Consider the following 14944-nt stretch of genomic DNA (forward strand, 5'->3'; position numbering starts at 1 on the left):
GTCAACCACGGGCTTTGGGAGATGATTTTACATAAACCGCGCCGCCCCTTTGCTTAATTCGTTCTTTCTCCGTGTCTCTCTCTTTCACTCTTCTTTTTCTCTCATCGGATTCATGAAATTCCGTCAGCGTTATGCAACATACATTTTTATCTCACAATATAGCGGCCTTGGGTGAACTACAAGCGCACCATTCACCTACTGCCGAAATTGGCTGCGTTTTCTTCTATTATTCCTTGGTTATCGAAATTGATTGGAATTTTCTTATATTATTTTCTAGATGTCGACATGTTGGTTATGTTTTCTGCTATTCCCTTGACGCACAAGAATATTGTAGAAAATAAAGAAAACGAAAGTCTTAAGGGCAACGCAAAATAAGCATAATATAGCATAGCATTAGACTAATGACTATCCAGCATAAAATGCCATATTGACTTACATAACATGCATTAGTTCTGGTCTTATATTAGCTGTGCTACAGTGTACTATTCTAACTTTAAGAGTTTTAACATTTTCTCTAAAAGGAAGTGAGAAAAGGTCAAGATTCCGAAATCGAAATCAATGTTAATGTATTGCTTCTTCCTATTTCTCGATAATATATTCCATGCATTTATTATTAATATTATTGTGGAATTGCAGTGAACACGAATCGCCCAGTAAACATAAGATTACAATACATATAAAACAGCACTAAAGGAATTAATAAATTGTAAAGGAATTAATTAATTTTATTTAACTACCTTGTCAAATTTATTAATCTAATTTAGATTACATCTTTATCGTACAATAAGTTAAACGACATTTTTCATATCAATGACGAGATACACATGGGAATAAATTAATAATTTTTACTAAGAAATATTGTAGGTGTTTTAAAGTTTTTTTGGCGCTTGTAGTAATATAGTAAATAATTAATACAATAAAAATTTGGAATAAATGTAAATGTATAAATATAACTTACAACATGTACATAAAACTGATGAACGAAACAAAACATCAATCAATTCTTACATGGAACTTTTTGATATATTGCGATAGTCAAATTTCTATTGGGAAAAAGATGAAAAAATCCAAACGATCTGGGTCACAAAAAGATCCTGCTCTAACATACTTTCAACTTTGTGCTGAGCATAATAAAAAAAAAAAGAAAATAAACCACAAAACGCCTCTTCCTGCTTCATTGAGCCAAGCCTTGAAGCAACGGTTCTTCACAAACTTTCTGTCTTTACTGTGGCAGGCCAGTTGGCACTCGACCGACTCTTCGGCGAGAAAAGGCCACGAAGTTATATGCCGAAGCGCGAAGTAAAAGGGCCCTTACTGGGGCAGCAAGCGCCACGTATCGCGGTTGCACACCTGGAACACCAATGTATTTTCGTATAGTACGATATTGCAGGAAATGTGCTATTATCAATGCACCGTCCCTGGGACGTACTGGTGTAAGCTGACCTTACGTAACTTGTGCGCGGTTTGGGGCCACTTGACTCTCGTGTCATTAACCTTACCGGCGTAATGTACTCAGCAATGATATTTCGTTAGAAACCCAGAACGCGCGAGTTTCTCTTATGTAAGCGCGCGCCAACTGTTCGTCCCTCGTTCTGCGATGCCACATGAATCTTACATACCGTACGAGACAATACACGGAATTATTGACAGAGAGAAGCAGTAAATGATTATTATATATATCTAATATATATATCTAACAGACTTCCAAATTTTTCTTATTCTTCAAATTACAATATTTTTTTCAAAAATTCCAATAATTATTGAAATTTTAAATGTGAAAATATCAATTTAATTATTCTAGTTGACAATTGCGCTTAAGCTATAATAAACCATTAATTTTTACGACTTTCTTTTCAATCTGCACCCAGTTAAAGTAAAGTAATTAGAGAGATTGGAGCTATTCGTGAATGACTGTACGAATTGAAAAATGTCTTACCAAATGCGAGGCTGAACGGATCAGTGGAAGAGAAAGCTAGGTCCAGCTCAATATTCTTTCGTAGGCTCCAAGCAGAAGTCCTCGAAAAATTGAATAGTGGCAAGAAGGGATGAGCGCGCGATCAGAGTCGAAGGCCGATGATGCATGCAAGTTGAAGAACCACAAGTTTTTTTTACTCATCCTTAAGAATCCGGTTTCCAAGACTGCAGTTTCCAATAAAGTTTTTCGCGATCGATAAAGAATTCGATTTCTTGGAATATTTGGCTGATGAACATTCGATTCGTCGTTATAAATGATAATGTGTGTTTCCTTGACATATCTAGCCGAAATCTTTAGTGATATTTCTATGCATTTTAAATACTGTTATTTTGTTGCCAAATAATGAAATAGTTTGAATATACTCAAAGGATTATTATCTTGTGCTGTAATTTTTCAAGATTTGCTTATGAAATCTTTTCAAAATTTTCGAAATGGATGTCAATTCTGATTGAATTTTTTAAAATGAATACTTATTAAAAAAAAATAAGAATAACAATATTTTTAGCGATAGGGATAATAGTGATAAATATTGTTGTGATAGGGATGAATAAATCAGACGGTCATTTCACTTATACAACATTTTTATTGTATACAAAAGAAAGAAGAAAGAACATCAAACGTTCTTCGCTGTCGATAGGTGAACACAATACGGCATTCTGTAATTCATGCATGCTAACGTAAGACTAATTAACGCTCTATCGGATACTTAAGCGAGGGAGCTTTGCGCGCGCGGCATTCGACCCCGTGGAAGCGGGTCCATCAGTCGTCGAGTACGCTTAAATTTAAGAATAAGGGTACACATTTTGGACTCGAACTTCTAATCTTAGGAGCGAGATCGGAACCGTTACGCGGCTCCTCGCCGATTTTAGGATGCACAGCCTGAGATATCTTTGGGAAATCGGATTGGACGACGTCACAATGATTCATCGACCGTACATCCCGGGTCTCTTAGATTCACAGCCTCAGTCCGCGCACCCGAGCTATGTGGCAATAAATCTAATCGGTCTGATCGATATTCATTCTAGCATTTCCAAACGTTCACCGCACTGCGCAGCGCTGCGCGATCGTCGAATGGCAGATGTCGCAACAAAATCTCAAAACGAATCTCACAACTTTCACGAAAATTGCTCACGGGCTTAGGTCTGCCCGGACGATTTGTGGATCAACTGACTTATCAAACCGAAGCGGCTTATGTTGCACTGTTAGAAAAGTCGTTAGAAAAGTCAACGCGATATTGGCACGTGATTCGTCAATCAGCTTTGTATTTAACATTAAAATCATTCAGCGATCATCAAAATTATCATATTTATTTACAAAAATATACTGATTTTTTTCTCTTTCTCTTTCTCTCGCTTACTATCTTCCTTAATGGATAATGGATTACTATTATTATTGTGAACGAAAGAGGAGCCTTGGATAATAAGTTGCTATCCTCGTTCGTTCACGGAGATCTATGACGAATCAACGGCGTTCGGAAGAGCGACCGGTGCCATTTGATCGCGTTTGATGTCGTTAACGTTGTTAAGCTCTCGACGAGACACTCTGGTGAGAGTCACGATTTAGTATAGTACAGTAAGATTGGCGTTATTCATATTGGCGTAAGCACGAAATCGATTGCATTTGAAATCGTTAATATCGCGAATGTAATTTTCAACATGTGTGTAAGACATCCCGTCGAGAGCCACGATTTAGTATAAAAAATAATTAGAATTAACGATAAGGTTCGAAATCATTTTCGAAATTTTGTCCGAGATATATCGGACAAATCTCGTCTGTCAATCTCGCCGATCTAGATTAAGCGCGAATAAATACGAGGCGATGAGTAAGGATGAACAAGAACAAAATAATATTTGCAGAGCAATAAATACTTATGAATCATCGAAGAATTGGAGTGAAATGATGATTTGGTATGAAATGAGAGAGTAAGGGGGAGGAGGAAGTAGCGAAAAATGTTGTAAAATAAGCTCCTTTGTACTCTAACAAATTAAGTAAATTAACTAATCTTTAAAAAAATTTCTTCTACATCAAAAAACTAATCTACTATTATGGTCTCGGCGCTAATATAAGATGACTACTTAAAATTTTTAACGGGATTGTGATAACGGTATCACAATTAGCAGTTCGATGATACTCGCGTTTCTACACGATTGACTATTTTCTTGATCAAATTTTTGATCAGCCTGACATTATTTAATCTCGCATGCGTGGTAAAAAAAATTTTGGTATGGCGAAACATCACGAATTAAAAAATATATAAAAAACAAAAAAAATTATAAAAATAGAAATTGGACCAATAATAATAATAAATTATATAAGACCCCTATTTTCAGTCAAAGCGGATCTTGGTACTTAATAATATTTATATATTTATATAAATTTTTGCAAATTCATTTTTTAGTTCCATATACCTGTGAATTAATTCGGAATATAAAAAAAGATTGTAAATTTATTAAAATCTGGATGTCATCGAAGATAAAAAAATGAAACTGTAAAAAGTTTGTTAATAATATTTTGTTAATAATAAAATGATGGATATAGTACTAAAAAAAAAAAATAAAATTACATGAAATCTCGCCATGCCAAAGTGACTTAAACGGATTAATTAGGCATGTCGAGTATTGAATACACACTCAAGAACCTAGCTTATACCTAACTTACATAATTCTTCTACATTAGTAGAATTATTCAATAACTTTTACAAACTATCAATTCTTTTTTTTTTTTAAATCATTGATTTCAAATTATATTCATTAAATTTAGATGTATTTTAAATGTATTTTAGATGGCAGAAAACGATCGATTACGTTTTGAAAGAATTTCTAATTTCTAAGGATTAAAACAAACTTTTTTTCTAAACTTAAAATCTCTAAACTAAAAATCGCTCATTTTTAAATTTACGAAAAAATCTACAAATTTTTTAAAGTAAGATGATATCAAATTATCAATTTTTTTTTTTTTGAAGAATTATTAATTTCAAATTATATTCATTAAATTGTATTTTAGATGGCAGAAAACGATCGATTACGTTTTGAAAGAATTTCTAATTTCTAAGGATTAAAACAAACTTTTTTTCTAAACTTAAAATCTCTAAACTAAAAACCGCTCATTTTTAAATTTACGAAAAAATCTACAAATTTTTTAAAGTAGGATGATATCAAATTATTAATTTTTTTTTTTTTTTGAAGAATTATCAATTTCAAATTATATTCATTAAATTGTATTTTAGATGACAGAAAACGATCGATTACGTCTTGAAAGAATTTCTAATTTCTAAGGATTAGAACAAACTTTTTTTCTAAACTTAAAATCTCTAAACTAAAAACCGCTCATTTTTAAATTTACGAAAAAATCTACAAATTTTTTAAAGTAGGATGATATCAAATTATCAATTTTTTTTTTTTTTGAAGAATTATCAATTTCAAATTATATTCATTAAATTGTATTTTAGATGACAGAAAACGATCGATTACGTCTTGAAAGAATTTCTAATTTCTAAGGATTAGAACAAACTTTTTTTCTAAACTTAAAATCTCTAAACTAAAAACCGCTCATTTTTAAATTTACGAAAAAATCTACAAATTTTTTAAAGTAGGATGATATCAAATTATCAATTTTTTTTTTTTTTGAAGAATTATCAATTTCAAATTATATTCATTAAATTGTATTTTAGATGACAGAAAACGATCGATTACGTCTTGAAAGAATTTCTAATTTCTAAGGATTAGAACAAACTTTTTTTCTAAACTTAAAATCTCTAAACTAAAAACCGCTCATTTTTAAATTTATGAAAAAATCTACAAATTTTTTAAAGTAGGATCAAACTATCAATTTTTTTTTTTTTTTGATGAATCATTAATATCAAATTATATTCATTAAATTGTATTTTAGATGATAGAAAACGATCGATTACGTCTTGAAAGAATTTCTAATTTCTAAGGATTTTAGAACAAATTTTTTTTCTAAACTTAAAATCTCTAAACTAAAAACCGCTCATTTTTAAATTTACGAAAAAATCTACAAATTTTTTAAAGTAGGATGATATCAAATTATTAATTTTTTTTTTTTTTGAAGAATTATCAATTTCAAATTATATTCATTAAATTGTATTTTAGATGACAGAAAACGATCGATTACGTCTTGAAAGAATTTCTAATTTCTAAGGATTAGAACAAACTTTTTTTCTAAACTTAAAATCTCTAAATTAAAAATCGCTCATTTTTAAATTTACGAAAAAATCAAATTTTTTATAGTAGGGTAATATCAAACTATCAATTTTTTTTTTTTTTTTTGATGAATCATTAATATCAAATTATATTCATTAAATTGTATTTTAGATGACAGAAAACGATCGATTATGTCTTGAAAGAATTTCTAATTTCTAAGAATTAAAACAAGCTTTTTTTTGTAAACTTAAAATCTCTAAAAACTAAAAGTCGCTCATTTTTAAATTCACGAAAAAATCTACAAATTTTTTAAAGTAGGATGATGTCAAAATTTTTCGCAAATATTTCATTTTACATAAAGATTTTGACGAAACGCAACCATTTATCATTTTCTTATACTTAATGTACAATTAAATAATCTTACGGATCTCCAGCTTGTGTAGTGGATGGACCCCATAGCGTCAGCATGCGACTTGCAGATTCTTCTCTGCCTATTTGCCTCTCCTGTGGCAATAGGAACAAGTACCGTGCTTTAAAGTTCGTCGAGGACTTAGTGGCTGCCAACGTTACGCAAGGGTCCATTGACAAAGACCTCGTTGTTCTCGCAGTCTGGTAAAAGCAAATCTCTCTGCAGCAAGCAAACTTCAAAGTATTTCGGTGATACTGTTACACCAACGTTGCCTTCCAGGCTGGGTAATGAGGCACCTTCAGGTAGGCTCAAGTTAAACATGTGCATTAGCGAACTGAAGAATAGGAAGACTTCCATGCGGGCCAACACCTCACCCAGGCACCTTCGTCTACCAACTCCAAAGGGCATAAAGAAATGCGGCTGTGACAATTTACCGTCAGCAGAGAGAAAACGGCTGGGCCGGAAGACTTCTGGTTCGTCCCAGAGCTCAGGATCCATATGCACTGCATACAACAACGGTATCACGCTGGTACCAGCTGGTATCATATAGTCATTTAACATCACATCCCTGCAACAATAATTACACTGTTGATAAATTTATGTATTTTTGTGAAAAAATCTATGGGTTAAAATTTTTGGTGTAAAGTAATGAACACATATACATGTCAATTTAAAATATATCTCTTATATTAAACGAGCTTAGTAAATATAAAATGTAAATTATTAAAATGATTTAAAAATATATTAAGGCAACATAATTTGCACATATTTATGAAATGTATTAAAATAAGAGTTACAAAATAAAAGTGCTGATTTTCTATAACAAGAGTGAGAATGAACTACACGTTTCGGCATGATAACGTGTTATGGCTTCTACATACTAGATGTGGAAACGCGCGGCAAAATGCGATGATATGTTATACGTGCAAAAGAAAGCAGCCTTAATATAAAAGTTACATTAATATTTTATTAAAAATTTCAATTTTCTTTTAAATTCAATGCATTTTTTCCAACTGTAATAATATTTTTAGAAGATTTCAACTAATGGTGAAAATTAATTGATTAAAAATAATCGATAATAATTTTCAACTTTATTAGTAATTTTCTAAAAGAGGAAGCATAACATATTTTACGCAAAATTTAATTGTTGTATTTAATACTTGATAATCATATATTTTAACAGTCATCAACTACACGAGATATTAACCAACTGATGAAATCAACTTGGCTTTTTACACGCACACACATGCGTTCGTCACGCTCTTTCTGACCACGTTCTTCGCGAAGAAGTGAAACCGTGTCGCCCCCGCTGTTTCTAATGGCGACCATTGCTTTCGTGAACGATCATTGCCAATAAGTATTCTTCATGTATCGAGTCCGATTCACCTGCTCCGGCTCCAATAGGCTCTTTGTAAGAGAAACAGTTTTAAGATCATTGACCTTAAACGCCTCGAATCAAAGGCGGGGCTGTCCGACCGAAAAGCAGACGAGGGGCCAGGCACCTTTTGCTTTCACTTTTGCTCGCCGAATATTATCGTCCAAAACGACTGTGCACGCGCGCGAGGTTCTGATATGCCCGACACGGAAAGGCGCCGAGGAAGAAGGCGAGGACGGTTGTGAAACCCGCTCTTAGCTCAGAAAGAAAGGGAAAGGGCCGGTCATATGACGCGAAGAAATGGATGAAGAGGATGCAAGAGCAATATAAGAGCAATATGAGAGCAATAAATCAAAAATTAATTTACCGTGTAGTAGCGTGCGTAGTGCCAAGTGGTACAAGATTGGCTCTGCGAAGAACTTCTAGAATGGTCGCCTCAGTGATCGGAAGAAATGGACGATCCTCTAATGAGGGTAATCTTGATCTTCCTACGACTTGATCCAATTCATTCTGTACTGCCTTTGCTGCTTCTGGATAATGCAACATGAAAATCATCGACCATTCCAAAGAATTCTTCACCGTTTCCATACCCGCGGAGAAGAGATCACCCAGAATTTGTTGCATTTGACGAACTGTTGTAAAGAAAAGAGCTCAATCATTCAAAAAAGTTTTTGCGTTATATATAAATCGTTAAATTATACAAATATAACGTTATTAATATTGTTTGTACAGAGAGAAAACTAGCATAATATTTGAAAAAAATTGATTTCTACTCACAGTTATCTTTTCCCTCAAAAAGCTGATCTTCTCGATTTTCTTCCTTAGCTTTCTGAATTTCGAACAGATAGGTATCGAGAATATCATTAATGTTATTCTTGTCATACGTTGTTTTACGCTTATTAATAACTTCTTGAAAGTATTCAGCCATTTCCGCTCGATTTTTTTCGATTTTATGTTTGATGCTATTAATCCATGGACAGTGACGCAATATTGGTATATGATTCGCTAACGTCACTTTACCAAACAGTCTGAATCCTTCGTTAATTAGGTCCATAAATCTCTCGAATTTCGGGTCGCCATGGGAGAAACGTATTCCCATTGCAATCGAGCAGATTACATTACTGATCGATACAGCGAGAGAGGACGTTAGGTTTGTGGGCGCTCCACGTCTCATTATCAATCTCTTAAGCAATATCTCGACTTCGTACTAGATTAAAATATTATTGTTTGTATTAAAATATGATTGTTTATTTTACAAAAATTTGTATTAAATTTTTTGAAAAATTTTGGGAGCAAAATATTTTTATATATTTTCTTTGATGTAGAATATTTGTTGTTTATATATATTTATTTGAATGGAGAATTACAGAAAAATGTATATTTTAATATATTTATATATTTACGTATTTATTTATAATTTTATATATTTATATTATGTTGTTAAATTATAAATGATATATTTTAAAAATATCGTGAGACGCTTCAATATTTATTTTAAAATTTTATAATATTCCTTATGTATATAAGATAAATCAATAAGATTATAAACTTATTAATCTGATTTTAATACTCACCATGATCTTCGATTCCATATTTTTGGTGTTATGGGAATTCATACCGAACTTTTTAAGATTATCATGAAGAAATCTCCTCTGATCTTTCCACAGAGGACCATCCGTATTAGCGATACCTGCAACATCAATGAAAGCGATACTGAAACGCGAGAACTCATATATGCGGCGTGTTTTTCGCGGAATCGTTTCCTTTTCACGGTATTAATCTGCCACAAACGATTGATTGTAACACGTCGAAACAGAAATTAGCATTAACCGGGGAGCAACTATGGAAATCCGCAATCCTGATCGATCGTAAACGATAATTCAGAAAATATAGAAACAATCATGGTCAGCCAATCAAATGCTAGCATTCAATTAGTTAAACAAATTGACTACTGCGCATCCTTCATGTGCCATCACTTATGTATGTATTCGCGTGATCACGGAAACAATCGCGGAAAAGAAATCACTCGTGAAGTTTTCTCCAAAATTGTATCTTAATTATTTTCGCTAATTATTTCGCGCAACAGACGTACTGAAAAAAGAAAGTTTCAATGTCAGTCGGCATTGAGAATAATCGAACGCGCGGTACGAGAGAAGAACTCCCGATAAAACCAATGAAACGTTTGAAATCGCGCGAAAGACGAGCAAGTCGGCAGAGTGCTTTAACCCGTCTCGATGATACGAGAGCTAAAGTCGTGAGATAAAATGTATTATCAAAATTTGCTGTGCCTGACACTTACCGTATCCATCGATGATGTTCATGAAGTCGTTATGTGGTCTGTCGGTGAACTCCTCACGTCGGAATGCATCGCGTATGATGAGATAATCGCTGATGATGACGGTCAACTCGGAGCCGATGTTAATGCTGAATATTTTACCGTATTTCTTGGCTAGCTCATTGAAATGCAGATATACATGTCCTTTGATGAAGGGTATGTAGCCACAAAACGGCAGTCCCCATGGACCAGGAGGTAACGTATATCTCATGAAATAGTCATATAGCAAATAGGTCACCAGTGCAACACTGACGAATATCAGAAAAGAGCAAAAGATTTGAGTCGCACTGCCGCCCATTATATGCCAAAGCCATCGTCCGAATTGTTGTACCAGCATCTTGTACGGATCACGAATCACCGATTGATTAAAGATCCGTAATATCGAAACGCTTGTTAATATCTTCGAATGTCTGTCGTCGTGGTTATCACTGATATATATATATGTATGTGTGTATATATATATATATATATATATATATACGAAGTCTTTATATTTGTTAACTTTTCTCTTTCGCTTTCTTAGCTTCTTGATACAAAAAAAAGAACAGAGTTCCGTTTGCTCGAATATATTATGTCCATTCGACTCTGCGTCTTTATGTCTAATAAGTCGCGACTACTGCAGTCGTAAATAAATAAGCGATGTCTCGGCAAGAAAAGAAGGATAAACTATGAGAGGAACTCCTCCCCATGCAATCCTAGGAAAGTGGGGGTTTCAAAATTGATGACAATGAATAGTTTCAAGGCAAAAGGAAGGGAAAAAAGGAAAATAAGAGGAAGGAACTTAGAAGAGAAGGAGAAGAAAAAAGAGAGGGAAAAAAGTCGGTCACCGCCCCAGCCGAATTCGTTGCTCACAACGTCGAACGAGCTACGGAAGGATTGAACTCATACTCACTTCTTGTCCTTGCCTGTTTATATAGTGACTCATGTGTGCTGCGGCCCCCCAACTGTACAACTCTACAAGTCCCTTGGAGGGGTAACCAAATGACAGAGAGAGAGAGAGAGAGAGAGAGACAGAGAGAGAGAGAGAGAGAGAAAGAAAGAGAGAGAAGAATACTGTCGGCGGTGGGGTCGAATCAGGTGGGGCGCCTACATTTACGGAGTGATGAGCATTTCCGTCTGGGGTTTTGAAGGCGGACCCCGAGAAACTTGGGCCTCGTCCGTAGGCTAAAGAATCGGAGGACTTAAGCAATGGTGGGGACCGCAAAAGCGGCCCCCCCGCAAATACTACTGGTTGGTGGGAGATACCGGCTCAACCAACGAGCCGGTGGCGACTTCATTCACCGTAGACGTTCAACACAACGTAACATGTTGCGTCTCAACGATGCATCGTTTCATTTGAAGAACATCGTAGGTATATAAAAATCATTTATTTAAGCATGGTCAGATGTATTAGTATCGCATGTATTGAATAGAAACACATTGTTAATACACAATACTACTTGAACATTTAATAATTAAGTTAAAATTTATTTAATAATTTATTCAAATCGCATGCAAGATAGTAGCTGCATAAAATAACTAATAATAATAATTATAAAATATATAACGTGCGTTATTATTAAACTTTTGTTGAATAATGATAAACATATAAATTTTTTATAAAATATAGATAATTTAAACATCACCACATAATGATAAGTAGATACAGATATTTTTATAAAATCTCTATTTTTTTATAGATAGCATTGCAATTAAAGACATTGTGATACTTTATCTTGTTTTATATAAGTAAACTAAAATAAAGAAAACTGACTTAGAAATTAAAAAATATTTTACTATCCTATACATAAATCTTTATATTAAATACGTAAATAATAATCATTTAACCTATAACACAGTTTGTTCTTAATTTAATTTAAAAAATTAGTTTATATAAAGTATATATTTAATTTAGAAAATATCGATAGATACGCAATTTTTGGAACAAAGATAAAAGAAATTTTTCAATTACAAGTTTAGTAGTAAATTATTGATTTATCTTATTTTATTAGTGTAGCCAACAATTTAAATAATCTGAAGCAATACCAATTAATATAACTATTTGTTTTGCATGGAACATTATTTAAAATTATGTTAATATATTGTTAATTATACCGTGAAATGTTGACAAATTATTACCGTAATCGATGAATTAAATATATATATTAAATACATTACATATAAATATTACCTTAATATTTGCTATATTTGAATCGAGTTAGAAGCGAAAGTGAAGAATCGGCTCACGATAAAACGCATATTCAACAATGATGGTAAATAAGTGACAGGCGTCATCACAAGCAATTTATTGCGATTGAAAATATTACTTCGCTCATGGATACGCTGACGTGAATATATTTTGACTGACCAGCATGCGCAGATCACACTTCGCAATGCGTGCCCCGCGAAGAAATAACGGGCAGTCTCATAATCGACCGCTTGCATCATAATTCGCGAATTGTGTCGATCGATGACTTTGCATCGACACGTTGCGCTCTTATCAAATCTTCGGGGTCATTTGGTCAGATGCGTCGCAGTCGAGATTTCGGACAATCGTAATTCACAACGGCCGGTACGTGTAAACTTAATTAATCTCAACTCAATCGCAAACGCACTCATTCTGCGCGTCTATATTCGTAAACTTAATGAAGTCCGTAATTACGCAAACCATTCGTGGCGGCGAGATCTCACAGCTTTCTTAAACAGCCAATAATTTGTTATCGCTAACGAAGTATTATAAAACTATTAACAATTAATATTTCACAGTAATTAGTTACTAATTACAAGGAAAGAACGATTTTGCTGAAGTATCTAAATTTAGTTGGATCTAGATCTAAAAATAATTTTGTTGTGAACCATTAAAATAAGTATATAAAGTGCTCAAGCTTATTAGGATTTTTTTTAGTTATAACATATTTTGATTTTAATTTATAATATAAAAAATGTGCTATACAATTTTTTGAACAAAGTAAAACCATAGCATATATTAAGGTAATATTTATATATAACATAAATATATATTTAATTCATGAATTATTGAAATAATTTGTCAACGTTTCATGGTATAATTAACAATTTTTTAATATTTATATATCTGTAGGATATTTCAATAAATTAATTATTTAATCGAATTAATCATTTAATACTGAATTTATATATTGTTCAAATTTCTAAATTTTTTCTCTATATATAATTCAACCGTATCTACGTATTATTCCTATAAGGAGGATAGAAGAAGACATTTATTTTTTTTTAGTCTGAAAAGTAATCGATACGATTGATGCTTGCATTGATGTTTCCCAATATGAGTTTTTCCTCAACAGTACTCCGATTCGGGCGTGAGCTGTTATATGATAAACCTGCATTTCAGATCATCGACCTGCTTCTATACCTGTTACTGATAGCGGCACTCGTTCGTGTGTGTTCACTAGTACTTAAAGTTCAAAGTCTAATTAATCTGTCACAAGGATTTATTTAACGTATCGGTAGAACGTACTGTATAGACACGTGCACTCGTTGCAGGTATTATAAATTGCAGTGCGAATACAATATTCTGATAATTACAATTAATAGCAGATAAATATACAATTAATATACAATTAATATAAATATACAATTAATATACAATTAATAAGATTTGAAATTTTAATTTGACGGATACATAATACCGAATTTTTTAATGATTCGATGTAATGTTTATCGCATTGGTGAGTTGAGGATAAATTTTTATGCATATACCAAACGGTAAAACGTATTTTGATCCCTATATGAACATATTTATTCTTTAGTAGCCTATCTAAATAACGGAATCCATATTCGCATAAATGATATCTGAACTCATATGATCGGTATAGAATTTGCACGTGTTTTTAGTCTGATAAAAAATAGCGGTTCCTTTTCTCTCTGTAATTCCTTAGGAATTTCATGAGGATAATTTATTAAGCGAAAAAAGTTGCCATGCAAAAAATAATATAATTCGAAGTTTATTTAATCGCCAGTATTCATAATTGATTCTTATTTTAAAATCGTTTTAAAATAACCCTTTGAAGCACGATGTTATATTTATGTAACACCTACTAAAAAATGAAAGTATTATATTCCTTCCGATTTTTTTGTAATTATTCATATTTAGTAATATTATAAATGAATCTGAATCTGAATCTCAAATAAAAATGTTAAAATTAGTAATTAGAAAGATCAAAAAATATTTTAAACTTTAAAATGGTTTACTCAAGGCGGTTCAAAATGTTCAATTATTTATCCAATTATTATATAACTCCTAAATAATAAATTTGTGATGCGACACTCAGTGCTCACTGAGATTTAGTCGGAAGACAGATAAGGATTAAAAAGATAAATCTACAGTCTCTCAAAAAACAAACTTAACCTGAAGTCTATTCTTTTTGAAGATGCGGTTTACTTGACCTAACCTTGTCTTGTTTGAGGGGATGAATTGTTAGGCCGGGGCTAACTTCGCAACAACGTGCACAATAACTGGCAAATCTCCACATGGGATGTTTCATATATCGTATATACATTTCCTAAACATATTTTATGTTTTACAAATGTACAAGAGATGTATTTAAAACAACGTATCATTGAAACAGTCTTCTCTATATTAAGTTTAGGAAAAGGGAATTGTATTTTTTCAAGTCAGATACGTCGGTTCTGTTTTATTTATAAGTTGTTTTAGTATTTGTAACATGTA

At 32.6% G+C, this 14944-nt stretch overlaps 1 protein-coding gene across 1 annotated transcript; it reads right to left on the reverse strand.

The window, feature by feature from the left end:
• Positions 1-2538: 2538 nt before the first annotated feature.
• On the reverse strand, positions 2539-11174 carry Cyp18a1 (Cytochrome P450 18a1). Its single transcript, XM_011068579.2, has 5 exons — positions 10222-11174; positions 9497-9612; positions 8700-9129; positions 8290-8554; positions 2539-7115 (listed from the first exon to the last, which is right to left on the reverse strand). Exons 1-5 carry the CDS (start codon positions 10592-10594, stop codon positions 6689-6691), a joined length of 1611 nt encoding a protein of 536 aa, XP_011066881.2. The 5' UTR covers positions 10595-11174; the 3' UTR covers positions 2539-6688.
• Positions 11175-14944: the final 3770 nt, after the last annotated feature.

This window comes from Acromyrmex echinatior, chromosome 5 (assembly GCF_024713525.1).
Source record: "Acromyrmex echinatior isolate Ae372 chromosome 5, ASM2471352v2, whole genome shotgun sequence".
Lineage (NCBI taxonomy): Eukaryota > Metazoa > Arthropoda > Insecta > Hymenoptera > Formicidae > Acromyrmex > Acromyrmex echinatior.